General features: G+C 42.4%; 1 protein-coding gene across 2 annotated transcripts in view; it reads left to right on the forward strand.

The window, feature by feature from the left end:
- Positions 1 to 6388: 6388 nt before the first annotated feature.
- The window catches only part of msra (methionine sulfoxide reductase A), a 56654-nt gene continuing 39739 nt past the window's right edge, over positions 6389 to 23303 (forward strand). Inside the window, exon 1 of one of the 2 annotated variants that reach the window (XM_047388481.1) lies at positions 6389 to 6609. In XM_047388481.1, the coding sequence (XP_047244437.1) occupies positions 6474 to 6609 (136 nt within the window). In that variant the 5' untranslated portion in view covers positions 6389 to 6473. Of the gene's footprint in view, positions 6610 to 10049; positions 10568 to 23303 lie in introns of those variants that run through there. The other variant, XM_047388482.1, reaches the window with a different exon arrangement.

Raw genomic sequence — 23303 nt, forward strand, 5'->3', positions numbered from 1 at the left:
CAGGACCAGTTTAAAAACGCCGGTATGGTCCTTTAAGCAGCACTGCGGACATTCAGAACATTATCCTCCATTATCCAGCAGCCATAATGTGCGTTCTTATACAGCACTGCTGCAGGGGTGGAAGCTGCGTCTGCAGCTCTACCCATCATCCCGCATCAGTTCACACATCATGTCAGTTCAAACAAAAAAAGAAAAAAGAAAAAAAGAAAAGAAAGGATGAATAGAGAAAGGAGAACAGAGGTTTCATGAATCATGAAAGAACCTGCAGCAGTGCAGCTCAGCGGCTCAGGTAGAAAGGAAAAGAAATGGAGCCATCTGCAGCCTCATTAAACGCAGAAATGCAAATGACCCAGATAGCTCATGTAGGCTAAAAACGCAGAGGGGGAGGTGAGTGGGAGGACTGGCTCCTTTGTGGGGGTCGGCTGGGAGGTTTGAAGCCACAATTAACCATTTTTTAATATGCATCAATCAAACAGAAACGAAATGAGCCAGATTACAACAAGATGTTTACAAAATACCCCTAAAAATCAAAATTTTTCCTCGTCAGAGCATCATCATGGCCTCTTAAAGGGATAAATGTCACATTTTTGTCGATGCGTATTATTCATATAATCTGTATGTTAATCCTGCAGAATTTATTTTATGACAAACAGTTCCGCAGACCGCGACAGCACACTGCGGCGGTTGCAGCACGCAAATAAAGCCTGAATTTCAGTGTCAAATATATGCAAATATGAGCAAAACCGAACAATACCTTCCAGCTGCAACGAGCAGGATAAACGGTGAAGATATTTGCGTTTTTAATGAATGATCTGAGGCTTTGATGATCAGGAGATGAAAACGCACCGATACGAACGGCTCTGCAGGATTTATACCGGCTGGAGGTGTCCTCTCCACGGGGGGATGCTGAGGATGCAGAGGGATGATGATGATGATGCGGGGGATGCAGAGATCACACTGTCCTCCTCCTGCAGATGAGCTGGATGAAGAGTTTTACCCTCTACAGGAGATCGCTAAGCAGACATAGTCCAGACCCATAAAGAAGAAGAGATCTTAAACCTCAATATGTGGTTTTCAGTGTGTGCTGGCTGCAGTCCGTGGAGCTCTGTGGCAGGATGGAGGGAAAGAAGTCGGGCGCAGTCAGATGGAGAGGAAAGAGGAGAGGGGAGGGGGTGGTCCTCTGAGAGAGAGGGAGTCAGATGAAGGCAGGTTTTACATCCTCAGCTTCAGCTTCCACCCCTCCACCCCTCTGCATCATCCTCTTCAGGAAGGGGGAGGAAAGGCAGAGTGAAAGCATCTGGCTCACAGGCACAGATCACCCCACCTGACTGCCCTTGATTTAGGTTAATCCAAATGGTTTCCAGAAATATTAAACACACTAAGTTTTTTCCACATATGGCTGCTGAACACGTCATCACATGCAAACCGTGAAGCCCCACATTTTCTGTTAGATCTTCGCAGCATGTTCACTGATAATTATTATCACATATCCTCATAAGCTGAGATGTTACACTGATGTCAAAGATCCATCCTCTTCCTCATAAAGCCATCACTCAGTTTTCATGTTTTGCAACCAAGCAGTCAGGTTTTCCTCTTGTCTTTTAAAGGATGCTCGACCAGGCTTTCTGAAGATCTGCACATTGACCAGGCTTTCTTTTAAATTCATTTCCATGTTTGTTTTTTTCTTTTAAGTCGCATGACTGACTTTTAAATCAGTGAATACATGTAATAATATTTTTTGGTTTTGAATGACTATTTGAAGCATTCTTTTTTCAGGGTAAACTAATTCTATAAAATTTCACTTTGAATAAGCATTGGCTTTACAAGTGTGTATTTAATGTGGATTTGTCTCTAATCAACACTTGCATAAATGTCCTTTAGCACGTTCTGGCATGAGTCTGGCTCCATGTTTGACCAATCGTCTGGAAGAGTTCATGTTAATTGGTTGGTTTGCTGACGCTGAACTGAGTTCAAAGCCTAGTCCATACATTTTCAACAGGGTTGTGACATTTCCAGGACCTTAATGTTAGTTTAGTTTGTGTTAGGGACCAATGTCCTGTTGGACCACACTGTTGTTTCCAAATTTCAACTATTTAGCTGTTAATTTTAGGTGAAGTAAACTAATTTCCTGGTAGTTGTCTATCAGCCCCATAGCATGACTCTGCCACCACTATGCTTGAAAGTTGGCTTGAGCATTGCTAGTTCTTAGGTCGCTCCATAACATCCTAATAAACATCCTTTTCCTTGATTCAGATGGTTTAAACCTGAAACCTGAACAAAGTTTGTGTGTCCCAGTGCTGTCTTGTAGTTCATGACAGGATTTCAGCTCTGAGAGGATCATGCAAGTTTATCAAGGTAACGTGGAATGTCTCCAGTTGTACTTAAAGAGGTATTTTAAATGTAAATATTGCAATTTTGTCTCAATCTCCTTAAGTTTTTCTTGTCTCATGTCTCTTGTGTGTTGTTTTTGGATCTTTAACACCAGATTCAAACCAGACTATAATCCTAGAAATCAGACCACAACAGGGTCAACATGGTCTTGCTGAGCATGCCCAGATTCCTGACGAATCTGGGTATGCTCAGCACTTCCACAGGTAGGCCATAGTGGTTAATTATTGTGGTGGCAGTCTATCTAGGTGCTGAGTGTGACATGGGGCGGTGTGTTCACGACAGTTACAGCTAATGCATGCCATAGCTCCATCTTGCACGTGTGGATTGGTCACCAGTGAAGCTATACTGGCCATGCTGGTCTCATAACAAGGCTACAGTGGGTTGCATCCCACTGCTACTTGGGCTTTAATTAAAAAACCAAATCAATCCACATTTTCTATGCCAACCAGTCGTGCTCAGAACCGTTGCATCTTTAAAAAGGTCCCCTCCTCTCCCTCTGGCAAAGGGGTCACAAGAAGCGAACACACCTCCAAATTGTGCCCAGACTCAGCTGTGTTGGTTGCTGAGAGACTAAATGAAGTTATAAGCTTTTTAGGCTTCATTTTAAATGCAAAATGTCAGGCTGTCAAAGATAAATGGCCAATGACGATCAGTAAAAAAAACAAAAAAAAAAAACAACAGATATTTTGGATTCAATGTGCATGTTCCTCCCGCCTGTACTTGCTAAGGAATACAGTGTAGCAGTGTGCTAGAATTATTGTGTAGGATGGCATGCTTTTCAGTGTGCTGTACTCTGCACAGAAAAGCCTCTCACCTCCATCCTGCAGCGGATGTCATAAAAATAGAGATGGTATTTCCTCCTCCACAGCAAGACTAAAACTGACATAATTCTAGTTAAATTCTGCAGATTGTGATGAGGTCAAGAGAACATCCTGAGGCCTTGATGTGGTAAGATGACCAGGGAAGTAGCTGAGAAAAGAGCTACTTTGCATGAATGTCCTCTCACTGAAATACGGTTTGAGACGCACCATCCAGCTGCGTTTCAGTGACCATGGAGGTCATGGAGACAGTAAGAAGGTATTGATTGGATGTGAAGGGAGCTTTAAAGAGGAAAGAAAATAAAAAATGTATTTGCTTTTTTTTTTTAAACCATTGCATCTGACAACAAATAGCAACAGTTATATTTATTTGATCACTGTCTTTCTCACAATTTGTTGTAGTTGTTTTTTTTTTTTTTGACTGCATATTTTACCTTCATCAGCTAAAAGAACATATAAATCCACATCAGGTTCTTTAGGAAAACAATTAACTTTCAAGTCAATTCAGTTTATTTATATAGCACAAATTTAACAATACATTTCACCTCAAGGAACTTTGCATAAATAAAAAAGAAAATTAGAATAAATTGTTCTAGATTGTGTTGTTCCATTTATTCTAGATTGTTTTGTTCCAGACTCTTCTGCTGTAGTGCACCCCCTAGTGGTTTTCAGAGCTTGGACATCCCACCTAGAAACCTAGTTTTGTTTAAGATCATCTTCCCTTGCTACAACAGCTCCTATATATTTGAAAACAATACGACCTCATCATGCTTTCACACTAGCACACACAAATACAAATATATAGGGTTGACCACAACTAATCTTTTTCTTCAATGGAAAATCCAATCTAATTATGATATAAATTTCTGCACATGTAGGCAGCAAATAATCTGTAAATGTGTGAGTCTCACCTAGTCAAGCTAGGTTGGCCTTGATAATTTTGCCATTTTGGATCCATTCCCTCATTTGATGCTAAAATAAAACCATGTGGGACCCACGTATACATGCTAGCGAGGGGTGGGACCAGGAAAGAGCCCATCACAGGTGCAGTTCTACAGCAAGAAACAAATAAAAACAATTATTTATCTTAAATCTGAGCGGATCTGGTTTCAAACTGGTTTCAAACTGCCAAAAAACGTATAGAATGTAAATCTATTATTTAGAGAGCAAGTTAATGGGGTAGATGTAATGCTTAAAACATTTAAAAACATCTACTTTGAAGCTGGGGTTAAATTTATTTTTTATTTCTTTGAAGTGGTTTTAATTAGTCACTTTAACTATTTATGTAACTGAACTTTATGAAGCTGATGTCATTTAATATCCTCCCCAAAACCAAAGATTTCTGGATGTTTTTTTCTCTAAACAGCATAAAGATTACATTTTTATATTCCTAATAGGACCGGAGAAGCCCCCGGTTGAGTGAAGTCTGACCTGGAATGATGGTTTTAAGTTCAAAACCACCAACCCAGATAAACCAAGTTTTCTTGATGTGATTTACATGGTATTTCTTTTTATTAGGAAATAGATGTCTAAAAGCTTTTGGTGGTGTGGCTTATAATGAAATTAATTATGAGTTTTTGATGCAGAAAAGACCACAACTCTCCTCTAAGGCAGAAAGTGGTGGAGTGGGAGGCTTTGCATACTCCTGCTGAATTATTGATGATTCTCACCTTCATATAGACATCATCAGACACCAGAAGAAACGTTTTTTCCAGCACAAACAGCGTTCCTCCTGGCTGGGTTATTCCATATGGCATATCATCTGTCCCTTTCCGTCTCTTCTTCTACTTGATGAAGGGGGGATGACTGATTAGTACTGTTTGATGCTCAGCTTGCATCTCACAGAGCTTGATTTCCTTCCTCCTGAACTACCCTTTACTCTGTATCAGTACTCTGAAATAGCCATATTCATTCAATTGTAATATGTGTTCCAATGAGGCTCGTTTAAAAGATCAAAATTATCTTTTGGAAATAAACAACCTTAAGCAATAAACATACTTTTCGTTAGGGATGCACAATATATCGGCACTAACATCTGTATCGGCTGATGTTCAGCTGTTATTTTTTAACATATATAGTACCAGTCACATACCTAAAAACTGGGGCGATATTGATAAGGGATATTTATTTCCATCATGTTGCTGTTTGTGTTTCAGGAGTAGGATCTATCTATCTATCTATCTATCTATCTATCTATCTATCTATCTATCTATCTATCTATCTATCTATCTATCTATCTATCTATCTATCTATCTATCTATCTATCTATCTATCTATCTATCTATCTATCTATCTATCTATCTATCTATCTATCTATCTATCTATCTATCTCTCTCTCTCTCTCTCTATCTCTCTCTATCAATCAGCAGAAGTCAGCTAAAAACAGGAAACTGAACCTTCAATTCACACAGGTTCACCAAAAGCGGACAATAGAAGATTGGAAAAACGTTGCCTGCTCTGATGAGTCTCGATTTCTGCTGCGACATTTGGATGGTAGGGTCAGAATCTGGTGTCAACAACATGAAAGCATGGATCCATCCTGCCTTGTATCAATGGTTCAGGCTGGTGGTGGTGGTGTAATGGTGTGGGGGATATTTTCTTGGCACACTTTGGGCCCCTTAGTACTAATTGAGCATCGTGTCAACACCACAGCCTACCTGAGTATTGTTGCTGACCATGTCCATCCCTTTATGACCACAGTGTACCTATCTTCTGATGGTTACTTCCAGCAGGATAACGCGCCATGTCATAAAGCACTAATCATCTCAGACTGGTTTCTTGAACATGACAATGAGTTCACTGGACTCAAATGTCCTCCAGTCACCAAATCTCAATCCAATAGAGCACCTTTGGGATGTGGTGGAACAGGAGATTCGCATCATGGATGAGCAGCTGACAAATCTGCAGCATCTGTGTGATGCTATCATGTCAATATGGACCAAACTCTCTGAGGAATGTTTCCAGTACCTTGTTGAATCTATGCCACGAAGGATTAAGGCAGTTCTGAAGGCAAAAGGGGGTCCAACCCAGTACTAGCAAGGTGTACCTAATAAAGTGGCTGATGAGTGTGTGTGTGTTAATTGTATAAGTTTACTTTACAAATGACTCAGTTATTGTTATACGTTCATGTAAGTTATGGAGAGTCGGGACATTTATATGTTGGCTGTTGTGTAACAGCGCTGCTCCAGTTACATCAGCTCCGTGGTGACGTTGGGGAAGCTGGCTGTTAGCTAAGCCAGTCTGAGGGGAATTGCTCCGGGTTCAATGGTCGCCTCCTCCAGAGCTCATTTGGTGTGGCGTCACTTTCTCAGCAGAATGATGGGCGACATGGCCTCCAAAGCACAGATGCCAACCCCAGAGACGGCGCTACCTGGCCGGACTGTGAACATCAAAGTCTCCGGTAAGACTGCATCTAGCTAGCTTTAACCAAACTTCACTACAGGCGCCTTTAAGAGCGAACCGGAACAATCGGTTTACGGTGTTTAATCCGCGTTGTTCTTGTTGCAAAATGATGTCTGTGGGGATATTTGACAAACACCTGGTTCACAGATGCAATCAGAAAGACTTAAAGATGTTTTCTTTTTTTTTTTTTTGTCAGTTAGCACCTGCTCCAGTGTACGCATGCGTGCCTCGTTCCAGTAGCGCCTGTTGTTTTTTGTAATAATACGTCATTGGATGCGCCATATTACGAAGGGAAACACCTAGCAGTAAACCATTCAACAGAACGGGGCAGCTGCTTTTTAGAGCAGATTTAACAGTAGTTTCAGGTCTATATTACAAACAAAGAGTTGGAAATTCCGGTATTTTTTACACCACCCTAATCTTTGGAATCCATGAGCTAGATAAAAAAGGATGTATTTAGTGTTTGGTCAGTGCTTCCTCTATGTTTTCGAATTGGTTTGACCTATCCACCATTACATAAATGTGAAAATATCAAGTCAAAATGTAAAATTAAAAATGTCTTCTGTTGTAGAAATGGCATGCTTAAAGATTTTCAAATGAGTTATTCTTCTTTTAGAGCGAGTCTGATAAAATAAAATTTATGAAAATGAATTTATGAAAATTATTTAATCAGACAGATAAAAACCTAAATTTATGTGTAAATTCCTGTGGGTTAAAGAACAAAATAAAAAAAATTGTAAAAATAAATTACTATGTAATGTAGTTACGTTTTCTCCTAAAAGTCCCATTTAACAAGACCTATTTACTCCCTAACAGAGCACTGTTAAATGTTGCTATATGAGCTGCATTTATTTCAAGTTCCTCAGGTAAAAAAAAAAGCTTCTTAAGTTAATAATTATTATTATCAGAAAATATTTCTGCCACTCATATACGCTGTCTGTGGAAACCAGTCCTCCCTGAATATTTAGATAGAGTTTAGAAAATACATTTGTTTTAAACCCTTAAATTCAACAACAAATCATTAATAAAAGACTTGATAATACCGATATACTCGCCTATTTCTCTGCTTTTGTAGTCACAGGTGGGCTGGGCTCGCTGGAGAACAAAACCTTTGGCTGAAAGATCTCAGACTAATAGGTTTAGGGCTCTAGAAGGTGAGAGATATAGCCTGGGGCTTGACTATACAGGGCTCTAAGTCTAAGGAGTAATATTTTAAAATGAATCCTAATATATACTGGCAGCCAATGTAAAGAGATTAAAGCTGGAGTACTGTGCGGTCTCTTTCATGTGTTTGTTTAAAGCCTTGCAGCAACATGTTGGAAATGATTGGAGACGGTCAAAATCTCTCTAATTCAAACACATAAAAAGGCTGTTACAATAATAAAGATGAGATTAAATAAAAGCATAAATAATCAGCTCTAATTACGCTAATTTAGAGTTGGAAGCATAGAAATATTTCTTAGCTGAAAATAGCTATTTCTGATTATTCCATGAAAATGGCACTCCAATGAGATGGCAGAATCAAAAATAATATCAATGTTTCTAAAGTTTGGTTGGACAGAGGAGGCCAATACACCAAAGTGCTGCTTGGTTTACAGGCGGGCCAGAACAATGTGTTGGTCAGGGTTGGTTGTCTTTACAGAAAGCTGGTGATTTTTACTCCAGGAGAATTTTCTATAGAGGTTTAGGAAGTATCCGATATTTGATATTTGAGTTCAGAACTGTTCACAGCAGCATGCAGCCACAAATGTGTAAAATAGCCAATGCAGTTTTTTAAGAAATTACGTTTTTTAGAAAGTTTGTTGAATAACAGACATTTAATCGTTACCCATTTACCTTTCACTAGCCCATACTGACTTCCATTTATCTTTGAGCTCTAATCTGATGATGGACCAAAACTCTTGTTAAATCTCAAATGAAAGGTATGTTTTTTTGTTCAGTATTTGACCTGCTGATTAATCAAATTAAACATTTCTAATGTTTTTAAAGGCTTTTACAGTTCATTTTGCCACCTCAAAAACTAACATATATGCTCTGAATAACGACACATTTTCAGTTTTCTGGCAGAGGCCAGTGTATTTATATTTAAAATGTTCATGTGTTCATGATGCCATGCACTTTTATAGCATTCCCAGGATCTTTGGAAGAGAAACAGGCCCACAGCATGATGGATTATCCACCGTACTTCACAGTGGGTGTGAGGCATCTTGCATCCTTTGTTTCATGTCAAACCCGCCTGTAGTGTTTGTCCTGGGGACCAAAAAGCTTAATTTTGGTCTCATCTGACCAAACCACATGGTTCTAGTTAAAGTTATGGTGAAATTAGGCAAACTCCATATGACAGAAAATGCATTTTCCTGGCATCACTTCTAAACAACTGGTTGTCATGTATATACCATCAAAGGTGGCAAGAAAAACTTGGGTCCTTGTCCAGAGGAGTAGCCTCTATGTAACCATTTATTTATGCCCCAGAGAAACAGAAGATCATAGACTATTTATTAGAAGTTCCTAGACACTCTGATCAATATAAAAAGTAAAGTATCAGTTAAAGACAGACTTAATGTACATTCAATTTAATTCAGTTCAATTTAGTTTTCTTATATAGCGCCATTTCACAACATATGTCGTCTCAAGGCACTTTACAAAGTCAATTACATTACATGTATGTAATGGACATTGTTAGGGGTACCACATTTTACCACCACTGATTTCTGTTTAAAAAAAATCATATACACTTCTCAACACTAAATAAATTCACCCCAATGAAAGGTAGGATTTAAAAAAAATCCATTGTGAGACTATGCTGCTGCAATAAAAGATACATTTATTTTAACACTTTTTCCATATCTTTACCAGGGCTGCCAATAAACATGTCTGGCACTGTATGTGTGTGTTTGTGAGATAGGGTGCTTTCTGTGTGCAGAAACAGGCCGACAGCAGCACAAAGTTGGCAGTGAGGGCAGTTGGCACCAATATGCCCCCTCTTCAGTACAAGTGAGGGCACTGAGCCTTGGCACATGATGAATAGATCTGCACTGGCGCTGAACAAAGGACTCAGGACACACACAGAAGCACACACTCCCTGCCCTTTATACTGGCCTTTAGTTACAAGCAGTAAATATAAAGGTTGTCGGGTGAATGGAGTGTTGACTCAGCTGTAACTGAGTTCTGTGTCCCAGAGACTTAAGACCTGATCAGTGCAGTGTTAAATGTTTGAGCTTTTTCTAAGAGTCCTTAAAATTTAATTCACAGTTAAACATGCAGTGAAGTTGTTGAGCTACCTTGGCTGGTTTGGAAGGGGTTGGACTGGGAAAGGAGAATGTGGGAGTGAAGGGGTTAGAAGGGCGGGGGTCCGCAGCGAAACGACGATCGGGATGGATGGGAAGGTTTAGGCGGAATGGCAGACTTGCTGGAGCTTCGCCAAAGCTTCTCGGGAAGACTGCCACGGTTGAGAGAGGGGTGAAGAAAGCGCAAGGGAGCAGAGGGGAAAGGAAAAAGCCTATGCCTGCAGTAGAGAGACTTGGCAGGGCTTCCTTTCTTTTGTCTGTCTGGTTATGGGCTGCAGCGCCAGAGGAAATCAGGAAACGTCCAGGCATGGTGGTTGTGGTGGTGGACAGGGACAATTTCAGCGTCTGTGATGAAAACAAAACTACAGAAAAAGCATATTTGGACCGAATCGACTGGTAACTGAACTTCGGTGAGGTGGGAATCAAAGACAAAAGAAGAAATTTTTTCTGTTTTTTTTTTTTTTTTCACCAAAGTCAGCTATGTTGGACCTGACTCGGGCTACGAGACAAGGTGTCTGCGATAACCAAAAATGTGGACAATACTGTAATGGAAACAACAGATTTTATACTGTTTGGTATTTTCTTAACAATGTTTCTGAACTGGACAAGGACGAACTGCAGAAAGGCCAATCAGAGCCAGAAGAAGGCCAACCTTGCACCAAGCAAGAGGTTTGTGTGTGTTCACTGGTTTCTGTCATTGAGCAAGCCATAGGGATTATTGCTGGTGTTTTGGGGAAGATGATCCAAGTTTAAAAGTGAAACGCTAGAATTTAAATCATCAAAATGTGATTGAGTTAGAAAGCAGGTCACACTGCATCAGGAAAATAAGCAGCAAGTTATTTTTTGCCTCAGATTATATGGAATAAGGAAAACACACTAATGCAAATACAAGAGGTGCCTGTGATTATAAATTACTGTGCAGACAGTCTGAAAATGTATACTTAAGTTTTGCTAACCTTGAAATAAAGTTAGCTTGGTTCAAAAATCTTACTGAATACAGTTCATAGGTCTATTTACCATTCACTTTGTTGCACACTAAGGGCCTTTTCACACAATGTTTCCACAATATGACTCTCTGCTAGTTCCCAAAATGCACCAGTTTAGCTGGGCACATCCTGTGCGGCATATACATCCAGCTCACAAGATTTTAGGAAAGTTCTGAGGCATCAAAAATCCTCCCTTTATGGTTTTGCAGATATAGTAGATGTTTTATAAATCACCAACTGTGCTTTGAAGAATGTGTAATAAGTGTGTAATACTGCAGACAAGGTTTTCCTACTTTATATAATGCAGTTTTAAATATATATTGGTTAACAATTGTAGTTTGATCAGACTAAGTTAGATCTTGAATGTGAGATGATCAGATGCAATACAGACGCCTGTAACAGAGCCCTTTAGCATCGACAGAAAGCTTTTATTTTGTAATTATTATTGTTTGTGGCTAATAGTTTGCTAATCACTGTATTCCTACAGTGCTGGCAAGTTGTTTGAATCTTGTCCAAGACTCTGTCAATGTTTCTTTTCCCCAAAATTCTGCCAAAATATAGCAAAATAACATGATGTTTTGTTAATTCAGTTCAATTCTATTCAGTTTTATTTATATAGCGCCAATTCACAGCACATGCCATCTGAAGGCACTTCACAAAGGGTTTGGAATGGTATAGGGTTGTTGGGGAGGTTAGATTAAACTACTCAGTGTTAGAGTTTGGCCATTTTAGAATGGGCTATGTGTAGAAGTACTGAGTAAAATAATACACTGATAAAGTGTGTCCATCTAGAGCCCACTGGTGGTCATTGTTATACTAAAAACCACAAGGATTGGGGACACCTCTCACTGTCAGACTGATTATAACCATTGAAAAAGAGAATGGGTAACACAGGTAGCAGAAATGGAGGGTGTGTTTGTTACACCTCTTGTCATTAGTTATATATTTGTGAATAATCAAAGACAACCCACAAACCTTAGATTGGTACATGCTAAGTCTCCAGAATATACCAGAGGTGTACTTTGCTTTTATCATGACGGACTTTAATTCAAAGTGGCTTAAAAGAAGAATCTGGCATCTACCTCTCAGACACAGAGGATACCTTGTCAACACATCCGACAGCAGTACCAGAACATGCTGGTGTCCAGCTTGCTGGGGTCACAATGTTGGCTTGTGCTTCAGCCTTGCAGGTGCTTGGCATGTTGGTTCCACAGATGTCACAGTGACATGATGCTGGAGATATGGGGTACAATAGGGCAGCCACACCTCAAGGCATTTTGCAAAATCAAATACATATGTTACAAAGGCATCAGTTATGTCTTCTGACCACTCACTGTTTGACCCAGTAATGGCCTCTAGGACTCTCACTTCACTCTGGTATTTGTTCTAGATGTGGTAGCTCATTACCAATTGAACCACTGGCCCACTCATTGCTTATCTGCATGTGTATCACATCAATACCAAATCAGATTTCCTCTGTATGCTTAACTTAGCACTAAAGCTGCTGCCGCACTGTTTTGTATCTTGCTATGTATGCTGGCTTACTGATTATGACATGTTGTGTTGGTCTAAATGTGAGGAAACAAAGAGGGGCATCAAGTTCTGTCTCATCTTTAAGATAAGAGTACTGCATTTGATGTTCTCCTGAATTAGCTGAATGAATCCAGAACAAGGTTCAAGCATTCACCGTGCACAGGTGAGTGAAGCGTCTCCATATTGTAGCATTAGATTAAAAAATGTTATAACTGGGTATTTGATGCAGACTCCCAGTTGCATTAATCCTGTTGCAGTGGTGGGGTATGAATGATGTGTTAGAGCTGGTACGCTTATTAGGCAGAATTTCAATGCATGTCTAAAAAAAAATGTGAGGCTGCCTGGTTTATGACTGGAGAGGAAATTGTGAATGCCGGTTTGTCAAATTCCCAGAAAGGCTTTTCCTACGCCATGGAATGAGAGAAGGGTACGTAATAGTGTGACAAGGGAATTAACCTTTTTTCTTAATTAAGTGTGATATGTTACCCTGGTTGGCAAAGTCTCCCCACCCTTATCTACAGATGTACAAAAGGCTAATGAAGGAGTGGGTATCCCCATCAACAGTTTGATGCAGATGTTCAAACATCTGGCTGCTGGTGCATGAAAGTCCCTTCATTAGCAGGTGTACCTGTGGGCAGCAGGCAGCTTGTTTTGGTTAAATTCTGACTGTATTTTGAGGATCTTTTCTGTATACTTGCATGATGTCACTGAGTGATTTCAGTGGAGTTTGTCATGAAAAATAAAAAGTAGTTTTCTGGCAGCTCACAGTGTGACAGCTGAAAGCAGCAGCTCGGTAATGCCAGATGTTTTCCTGTTTCCACATCAACGACCCACAGCAGCTACAGCTGTCAAACATACAGCATCATAGTTGTTGATGCCATTTCTTAATTTGTTTTCACCGCTTATATCATTAAGCATTTGCTTGTTAGTGAAAATCCGCTGATTTGCTTGAATGTCAGGACTCAAATCAGATTCGCAGTTTTTTTTTCTGGTCTTCTGTCAGGCTGAATCAGTCTTGACAATCACATTTCTTTTACATGTGAAGTATCTCCAGTCTTACTTCCTTTCCTCAGCCTCTCTGCATTTATCAGTGCCGTTTCCACAACAACACATGGATTCTAGTGGACAAACGAGCCTCTCTTTGTGCAAGATTTCATCAGCACGGTTCGTTGTTGTCGACACTGCCCTGATAACCTTGACAGGGAAAAAGACAAGTGTTTAGGGGTGAATGTGAGAGGCATAATAGATGAGGACATCCTGCAGATTGGCATTGATGGAGGGAAGAAAAAGATGATGAGAAGCAAAACCACTCAGTCTGCAAGGTTAATCGTTATAATAATCCTTTCATTTACAGTATCTCACAAAAGTGAGTACACCCCTCAAATATTTGTAAATACTTTATTGTATATATTAATGGAACTACATTGAAGATATGACACTTTCATAAAATTTGATCAGTCTACAGCAAGTTTAACAGTGTAAATTTGCTGTCCCCTCAAAATAGCTCAACAAACTAAACTGCTGGCAACAAAAGTGAGTACACCCCTAAGGGAAAATGTCAACATTGTGCCTAAATAGCGGTTAATGTGACTCGTAAGTGTTACAAGGTCTTAGGTGGGACTGAGGAGCAGGTGTGTTAAATTTGGTGTTATTTCGCTCACACTCTCTCATACTGGTCACATGGAAGATCAACATGGCATCTCATGGCAAAGAGCTCTCTGAGGAGCTAAAGAAAAGAATTGTTACTCTACATAAAGATGGCCAAGTCTGTTAGAGGACTGCCAACACCCTGAAACAGAGCTGCAGCATGGTGGCCTTGACCACACAGGGGTTTAACTGGAAAGGTTCCACTCAGAACTTGCCTCACTATGGTCGACCAAAGAAGTTGAGTGCATATGCTCAGCTCAGATCCAGTGGGTATCTTTTGAAAATAGATGCAGAGGTTGAAGGAGTGGGGGGTCAGCCTGTCAGTGTTCAGAATATACGCAGCACACTGTATCAAATTGGTTTGCATGACTGTCATTCCAAAAGGAAGATGATGCACAAGATAGCCACAAACATTTTGATGAAGACAATCAGACAATGGTTTACTGGAACCATGTCCTGTGGTCCGATGAGACCAAGATAACCTTATTTGGTTCAGATGGGGTCGAGCATGTGTAGTAACCAAGTGAGAAGTACAAAGACAAGTCTTTTCTACCGTCAAGCATGGTGGTGGGAGTGTCATGGTTTGGGGCTGGGAGAGTGCTGCCGCCTGTGGGGAGCTACAGTTCATTGGGAGAACGATGAATGCCAACATGTACTGTGACATACTGAAGCAGAACATGATTCCCTTCCTTTGGAAACTAGGCTGCCAAGCATGTCACCAGACCTAAACCCTGTTAATCATCTTTGGGGCATCCTCAAGCAGAAGGTGGAGGAGCACAGTAGAATTCATGCCCAAGAGTGTTAAGGCAATGCTGGAAAATAATGGTGGGTACACAAAATGTTGCACAATTTGGACATTTTCACTTAGGGGTGCACTCAGCAGACATTAATGGCTGTGTGTTACTGTAATTAATAGTTGCAAATTTATCAATCATCAAATTTTACTCGCATAACTTCTACCATGAAATCTTAACTGAAAACAAAATAACAAAAGGTTAGAAAAAGACCTGATATGTATGTGAATATAAGTAAGTAGCCACCAAAAGACAATGAGTCTTTAATTTGTTTCACAGACATGAGCACGATTTTTATAGAGGAAGCACTATTAATTGCCCACCGTATATCTAAAAGGAGAGTGAAGCATGAATAAATAAATTAATAAACAAGTTCAGGTTTTAACTGCAACCTTTTTTTTTTTTTATTAAAATAAAGTCATTCAGAATCTGGGGATAGAGAGGAGTCAAGCTAATGAAAATCACCCAAAATGTACAGTGAAAAAAAAAAATAGATCAATAAATGTTTGCCCCATTGGAAGCTGTGGATTGTGAAATAACCCAAATGGACGTTGTGCACCTCTACTTTTGACATTTAAAAAAGCAGAAATGACCAGAAATTTGAGCAGAAATTCTCAAATTAATAAATAATGACGAGGATTACAGTAATAGTCCCACTATTTATAGATTTATAGATGCTATTCAACACATCATAAATGTATTGCTATCGTTGAGATTCTGTCCTCATTTTGCTATAAACAATCACATTTCATGTGAGTTACAGCCTCTACGTCAAATATTCCACATGCATTACAGCTCTGTCTCGCTGCAGCAGTCAACATTTTCCACAGCATCCAGTTACAGAAAGTGTGAATGCAAAAAGCCATTACTATAACACATAGAGGTCTGAAAGGGTCCAATCAGTCTGCCAGTGCAAAGTGCATTAAGTCCGATTCTCTGCACTGCACACTGTCTCACGACTAATGGCTGTGAGCAATCGATCGACTCGAACCCTTAGGGAAGCTCTCTCGTGCACACACACACACACACACACACACACACACACACACTGAAGAAAGGCCCTGTGGAGGCTTATTAACCCCCACCTCCACTCTAACTACACTCACAGCTGTCAGTCAGCTGTTACAGGGTTTAAGGAAGATGAAGACAAGAACAGCAAAATAGGGAAAATACTAAAGATGGGTGCAGGTAATAATTCAGTTTTGCAGTGAATACACAAAAAAATCAATTTATGATTCTAAAGCGCCATGTTGTTGGTGACCACTCCTTTATGTGAGCAGTTATGTTTCTGGTCTGTGGGAGAAGGCCGGAGTACCCAGAGAGAACCCATTCATGCACAGGGATAACTTGCAAACTCCCTGCAGTAAAACCTCAGTCCAGGAACCCAGGACCTTCTTACTGCAAGGCAACAGTGCTAAAACACGCAACAGATTTATAACTATTATTTAATAAGCAAAAAGGAAGTTAAAATGGAAAAGCAGTTCTAATACACCTTAATGAAGTACCTTCGGTCTGGGTTTATCAATCACTTTCATTGTTAAGGAATTTTGGTCCATTCTTTTGTCCATTTTAGCTTTAGTTCAATAAGCTTTGCAGACATTTACTTCTGTAGGGCTCCCTTAAGCTCCCACCACAACATTTACAACAGATTTAGGTCTGGACTTTGACTGGGCCATTGCAACACCTTGATTCTGTCGGAAACATCTTCAGCTGTCAGACACATGGCCTCACATTTGACACAAGAATATACGGTCGACTCACTGACTGAAAGGTACCCCGGTTCTGTGGCTTCAAATCAAGCCCAAATCATCACCCTGCCACCACCATGCTTGACAGCTAACTGATGCATATTGAGCTTCAGATGGATCTTCTGGATTTTTGCAATTTCCCTGACCTTGCGATGAATTTTCTAGGACGTCCTCAATTGGCTGCTGTCTTAAATATTTTCCACTTGTGAACGTTCTGCCTCCTTGTAAAATAATGGACTTTAAATCATTTGTAAATGGCCTTAAAACCCTCTTTAGATTAATAGGCAGCAGTAGTGTCTTCTGTAAGGTCATTGCTGATATCTTTCCCTCTTGGCATTTTGTTAACCCACACTTGTAGGGTCCAGACTGCCAAATTTGTATGGAAACCTGCTTTTTATGTAGTTACAGTAGTTCTAAAATATAAACAATGGTGACCCAATGTCTGCTGATAGAAGAGTAAAATGTACAACTTGCCTTGTTTCCATTTTGCAGGCTCAGCTTGTGATACCTGTTTATTGATGTTTTTTTAATTACCGTCTGGTTGTGCGATTTGCATAAATCACCAAGCTGATGGTGCAGACCTACAAGGAACATTTGAACTTTTGTGGCAAATGAATTCCTGTGTGAAATATTTCCTTGGTGCAACTGCAATTTAATATTTTTCCTGCCTTATTTACATAAAGTGTCTTGCTCAAAACACTTTCTTGAGTTTTTCCTGTACGTTCCCAAGCGTACAGAAACACAGAGTGAGGAGCAATAAGGATAACGCTAATAGCTGTCATGACGGGCTGTAATAAAAACAAAGACAGCAATCAGAGCAGCTGATTGAGAAGCTCAGATTGAGAGCAGGAGAGAGGAAAAAAAGAAACCGGGGGTGTATAGGGAGGATGATAGGACAGTGAGGAGCGAGAGAGAGAGATGGAGAAACCAAGCAATCAGAGAGAAGCAGGCAGAGGAGAAGGTGGGGGAGGTTACTTTCTAGATTTAATTGCAGCACGTTGTTGAAGTCGTGTGCGTGTGTGTGTGTGTGTGTGTGTGTGTGTGTGTGTGTGTGTGTGTGTGTGTGTGTGTGTGTAGACTCCCCAATCTCCCCCTAGCCAGACATTAACTGCAGTGCTTCATTTATCACTGTCAACTCTGGAGCTCCAGAGAGGCTCCTGAACATTCAGCACAGGTTTCAACTCTTCTTATGGGATCAGCCTGACTGCTGCTTTTCTCCAGTCACTGTACTAACCGAGATGTTTTGGTAACAAAGAAGCAGATGTAGAAAACTGTAACCTGTTAGAACGGCATAACAATGAGCCACTATGTCCTTGAATGTGAACTTGACTGAGCGACCTTTCTAACCTGCACGAGTCCACGAGGCGCCTCCAGATCCCTCCACAGCAAACTCTGTGGCGCCAACTGTACATGTCCTCCCACTGCAAAGGTAGCACCAAAGAACATCAAATGCTGGAGGAGAACTGCAACAATGGTGCTTGCTTTAGGAACTTACTCTGAAGACTCTGAAATTTATCACTCAGGGATTTATTTCTGGGATAAATGGCTATAAGGCATTTTCTTTTTTACAACTGACAAAAAAAAAAAAAAAATTTCTTTACCTTAACTCCTCTGAAAAAACGCTTGTGTGCATTTGCAGAGTCGCAATTCCAAAATCTTAACCAGGAAAGCTGCAATATAATAGGCACTTTTTATATAATTCTTTGATGTCCTTTTCAAACAAAATTGATTAGCATTTTTTGTGATGCCAGTGGCCTTTATTTGAGGTAATCAGACAGGAAATGGGGAGGGAGAGAAGGGGGAAGATATGCAGAAAGGTCCCAAAGTGAGGAACTGAAGCCCAGATGGCTGCATTAAAGACTTATAGTCTCTATATAAGAGACGTCCCCTCCACCGCTGCACCACCCCTTGAATAGCATTTTAATCCTAAATTTCGAGTTGGACTAAAATTATCTGGTTAATTGTACAGTTTAATGCTGCAAAAAATATACAGAATGGATCAGAACCATTCTTTGCTGTTAATTTCTGCCACATCCAGGCTTGGAAAACATCCCGCTAACCCAAACCCACCCTAAAAAAGGCTGAAAATGTATAAACATTTGGTATGTATGTTGAGGACTGAAGTGAAAAACAGCAATTGTTTAAAACATATCTCATCATAGTGTCATATCTCATCTACATTATAATTTCTAATTCTTTCCAGATACCCTTTCCACTCATTGCAACCTAAGCTTTTAAAAGTCTGTTTTTTTTTCTCACCAACATCTGTTTGCTGTTAGAGGAAACATGCAAACAAAGCAGAAAATTGTCCTAGAACCTGTTTGCCCCTGGTAGGGTCTCCCATGGCAAACAGGTTCTAGGTGATGGGTCAGACAAAGAATGGTTCAAAAACCCCTCATGAAGAACACAATATCGAGGCACGTGACGTCGCCCGGTACGGCGGAGCCGGGGTCCCACCCTGGAGCCAGGCCTGGGGTCGGGACTCGTCGGAGAGCGCCTGGTGGCCGGGTTGCTCCTCGCGGGACCCGGCTGGGCCAAGCCCGAACGAGAGACGCGAGGCCATCCCCCAATGGGCCCACCACCTGCAGGGGGAACCGTGAGGGACCGGTGCAAAGAGGATTGGGTGGCGGACGAAGGTGGAGACCTCAGCGGCCCGATCCCCGGATGCTTAGGCTGGCTCTAGGGACGTGGAATGTCACCTCGCTGGGGGGGAAGGAGCCTGAGCTTGTGCGGAAGGTCGAGAGATATCGACTAGAAATAGTCGGGCTCGCCTCCACGCACAGCGTGGGCTCTGGAACCCATCTCCTTGAGAGGGGTTGGACTCTCTTCTACTCTGGAGTGGCCCACGGGGAGAGGCGGCGGGCTGGTGTGGGTTTGCTTGTTGCCCCCCAGCTCAGCCGTCTCGTGTTGGGGTTTACCCCAGTGGATGAGAGGGTTGTATCCCTGCGCCTTCGGGTTGGGGAGAGGTCTCTGACTATCATTTCAGCCTACGGGCCGAGTGGTAGTGCAGAGTACCCTGCCTTCTTGGCGTCCCTGTCGGGGGTGCTGGAAAGTGCCCCTCCCGGGGACTCCATTATTCTGCTGGGGGACTTCAATGCCCACGTGGGGAACGACAGTGACACCTGGAGAGGCGTGATCGGGAGGAATGGCCTCCCCGATCTGAATCCGAGTGGTGTTTTGTTATTGGACTTCTGTGCTAGTCACGGATTGTCCATAACGAACACCATGTTCAAACATAAGGGTGTCCATCAGTGCACTTGGCACCAGGACACCCTAGGCAGGAGGTCGATGATCGACTTTGTTGTCGTATCATCAGACCTTCGGCCGCATGTTTTGGACACTCGGGTGAAGAGAGGGGCTGAGCTGTCCACTGATCATCACCTGGTGGTGAGTTTGATCCGCTGGAGGAGGAGAAAGCCGGACAGACTCGGCAGGCCCAAGCGCATAGTGAGGGTCTGCTGGGAACGCCTGGCGGAGCCCTCGGCCAGGGATGTATTCAACTCCCACCTCCGGGAGAGCTTTGACCAGATCCCGGGGGATGTTGGAGACATAGAGTCCGAGTGGACCATGTTCTCTGCATCTATTGTCGATGCTGCTGCCCATAGCTGCGGCCGTAAGGTCTGCGGTGCCTGTCGTGGCGGCAATTCCAGAACCCGGTGGTGGACACCGGCAGTAAGGGATGCTGTTAAGCTGAAGAAGGAGTCCTATCGGCTGTGGTTGGCTTGTGGGACTCCTGAGGCGGCTGACGGGTACCGTGAGGCCAAGCGTGCTGCGGCCCGGGCTGTGGCAGAGGCAAAAACTCGGGCCTGGGAAGAGTTCGGTGAGGCCATGGAGAAGGACTACCAGTTGGCCTCGAAGCGATTCTGGCAAACCGTCCGGCGCCTCAGGAGGGGGAAGCAGTGCTTTGCCAACACTGTTTATAGTGGGGGCGGGAGACTGCTGACCTCGACTGAGGACATTATCGGGCGGTGGAAGGAGTACTTCGAGGATCTCCTCAATCCTGCCATCACGCATTCCGTGGTGGAAACAGAGGCTGGGGACTCGGGGTTGGACTCTTTCATCACCCAGGCTGAAGTCACCGAGGTGGTTAAAAAGCTCCGCGGTGGCAGGGCTTCGGGGGTGGATGAGATCCGCCCTGAGTACCTCAAGTGTCTGGATGTTGTAGGGCTGTCATGGTTGACACGCCTCTTCAACATTGCGTGGCGGTCGGGGACAGTGCCTCTGGACTGGCAGACTGGGGTGGTGGTCCCCCTTTATAAGAAGGGGGACCGGAGGGTGTGTTCCAACTACAGGGGGATCACACTCCTCAGCCTCCCTGGTAAGGCCTACGCCAGGGTATTGGAGAGGAGAGTCCGACCGATAGTCGAACCTCGGCTTCAGGAGGAACAGTGTGGTTTTCATCCCAGCCGTGGAACACTGGACCAGCTCTATACCCTCTACAGGGTGCTCGAGGGTTCATGGGAGTTTGCCCAACTGGTTCACATGTGTTTTGTGGACCTGGAGAAGGCATTCGACTGTGTCCCTCGTGATGCCCTGTGGGGGGTGCTCCAGGAGTATGGAATCGGGGGCCCTTTATTAGGGGCCATCCGGTCTCTGTACGAGCGGAGCAGGAGTTTGGTCCGCATTGCCGGCACTAAGTCGGACCTGTTCCCAGTGCATGTTGGACTCCGGCAGGGCTGCCCTTTGTCGCCGGTCCTGTTCATAACTTTTATGGACAGGATTTCTAGACGCAGCCAAGGGCCGGAGGGGGTCTGGTTTGGGGACCAGTGGATTTCGTCTCTTCTTTTTGCGGATGACGTGGTCCTGCTGGCCCCCTCTAGCCAAGACCTACAGCATGCGTTGTGGCGGTTCGCAGCCGAGTGTGAAGCGGCTGGGATGAGGATCAGCTCCTCCAAGTCCGAGGCCATGGTACTCGACCGGAAAAGGGTGGCTTGTCCTCTTCAGGTTGGAGGGGAGTTCCTGCCTCAAGTGGAGGAGTTTAAGTATCTCGGGGTCTTGTTCACGAGTGAGGGAAGAATGGAGCGGGAGATCGACAGACGGATCGGTGCAGCTGCCACAGTAATGGGGGCGCTGTGCCGGTCCATTGTGGTGAAGAGAGAGCTGAGCCGAAAAGCAAAGCTCTCAATTTACCGGTCGGTCTACGTTCCTACCCTCACCTATGGCCATGAACTTTGGGTCATGACCGAAAGAACGAGATCACGGATACAAGCGGCTGAAATGAGCTTCCTCCGTAGGGTGGCCGGGCACTCCCTTAGAGATAGGGTGAGGAGCTCGGCCATCCGGGAGGAGCTCGGAGTAGAGCCACTGCTCCTCCACATTGAGAGGAGCCAGTTGAGGTGGCTCGGGCATCTATACCGGATGCCTCCTGGACGCCTTCCTCGGGAGGTGTTCCAGGCACGTCCCACCGGGAGGAGGCCCAGGGGACGGCCCAGGACACGCTGGAGGGACTATGTCTCTCGGCTGGCCTGGGAACGCCTTGGGCTCCCCCTGGAGGAGCTGGAGCAGGTGTCTGGAGAGAGGGACGTCTGGGCGTCTCTGCTGAGTCTGCTGCCCCCGCGACCCGGTCCTGGATAAGCGGAAGACGACGAACGAACGAACGAACGATATCTCATCATAGTGTCATATCTCATCTACATTATAATTTCTAATTCTTTCCAGATACCCTTTCCACTCATTGCAACCTAAGCTTTTAAAAGTCTGTTTTTTCTTCTCACCAACATCTGTTTGCTGTTAGAGGAAACATGCAAACAAAGCAGAAAATTGTCCTTTTGCAACACATCTGTGTTTGCATGGACATGGCTTTGGTCCAAATGGACCAATAGTTAAAAACACTTTTGCACTGAGATCAGTTCATGACGTCAAAAACCCAGTGATCACTGATCACAAACCATCTACATGTCACTAACAGCAAAAATAATAGAAAAAATGGTTGAGTCAGTCAAAATGTAATGTTTTTTAGCTTCAGTGTGCTTTGTATATTTAAGTGGGTTATCTCTCGTTCTTAATTTTGCATATTTATTAAAGGGCTCATTCAGCTGGCCTCATTCTACAAAAGAGTTTTATTTCTTTGCAAAATTATTATTCATTTTATTGTATATAAATAAATTTTAGTGTCGTTTTCTCAGCTTTTAAAATAGAACATTTCATTTTGCACATATTTATAAAATTCTTCTGATCCGATTTATCCTTTTTTCATCAAAACTACCATGTTTGGGTCAGAGAAGCACATTAGTTGTCCTCATTCCTTTAAAATACTATTATAATCCTTATTTATTTAAGTAAAAAGGATAACACACTAAATGAGAATTTACAATATAACCCAACTGGCCCTGCAGATCCCTACTGGGTCAAATGTAAGACTGGAATCTATTTTTAAAACCTTTAGAATAATAATAACTCTAAAGCCTCTTATTTGTTTCATTTTACCAACTGGAATTGTGTAATACAGTGGTGAACCTGAAGGGTGCTTGCACCTAAATTAATTGTTATGATGCAATATAACATTTTTATTTTTATTCTTAGGTAGATCTAAGTAAGGAAAACAAAGTTTTTTTGTTTGTTCTGTTCTACAAGAACTGGACAACCCGCTTTTACTATACTCAGACCAAAACAGGAGAAATTTAAAAGGTTGTACCAGTACAAAAAATATTAATAATACTGAGATTTTACATTTCACAGCATACACATTAGTTGCTAC

Source organism: Girardinichthys multiradiatus, chromosome 15, assembly GCF_021462225.1.
Source record: "Girardinichthys multiradiatus isolate DD_20200921_A chromosome 15, DD_fGirMul_XY1, whole genome shotgun sequence".
Lineage (NCBI taxonomy): Eukaryota > Metazoa > Chordata > Actinopteri > Cyprinodontiformes > Goodeidae > Girardinichthys > Girardinichthys multiradiatus.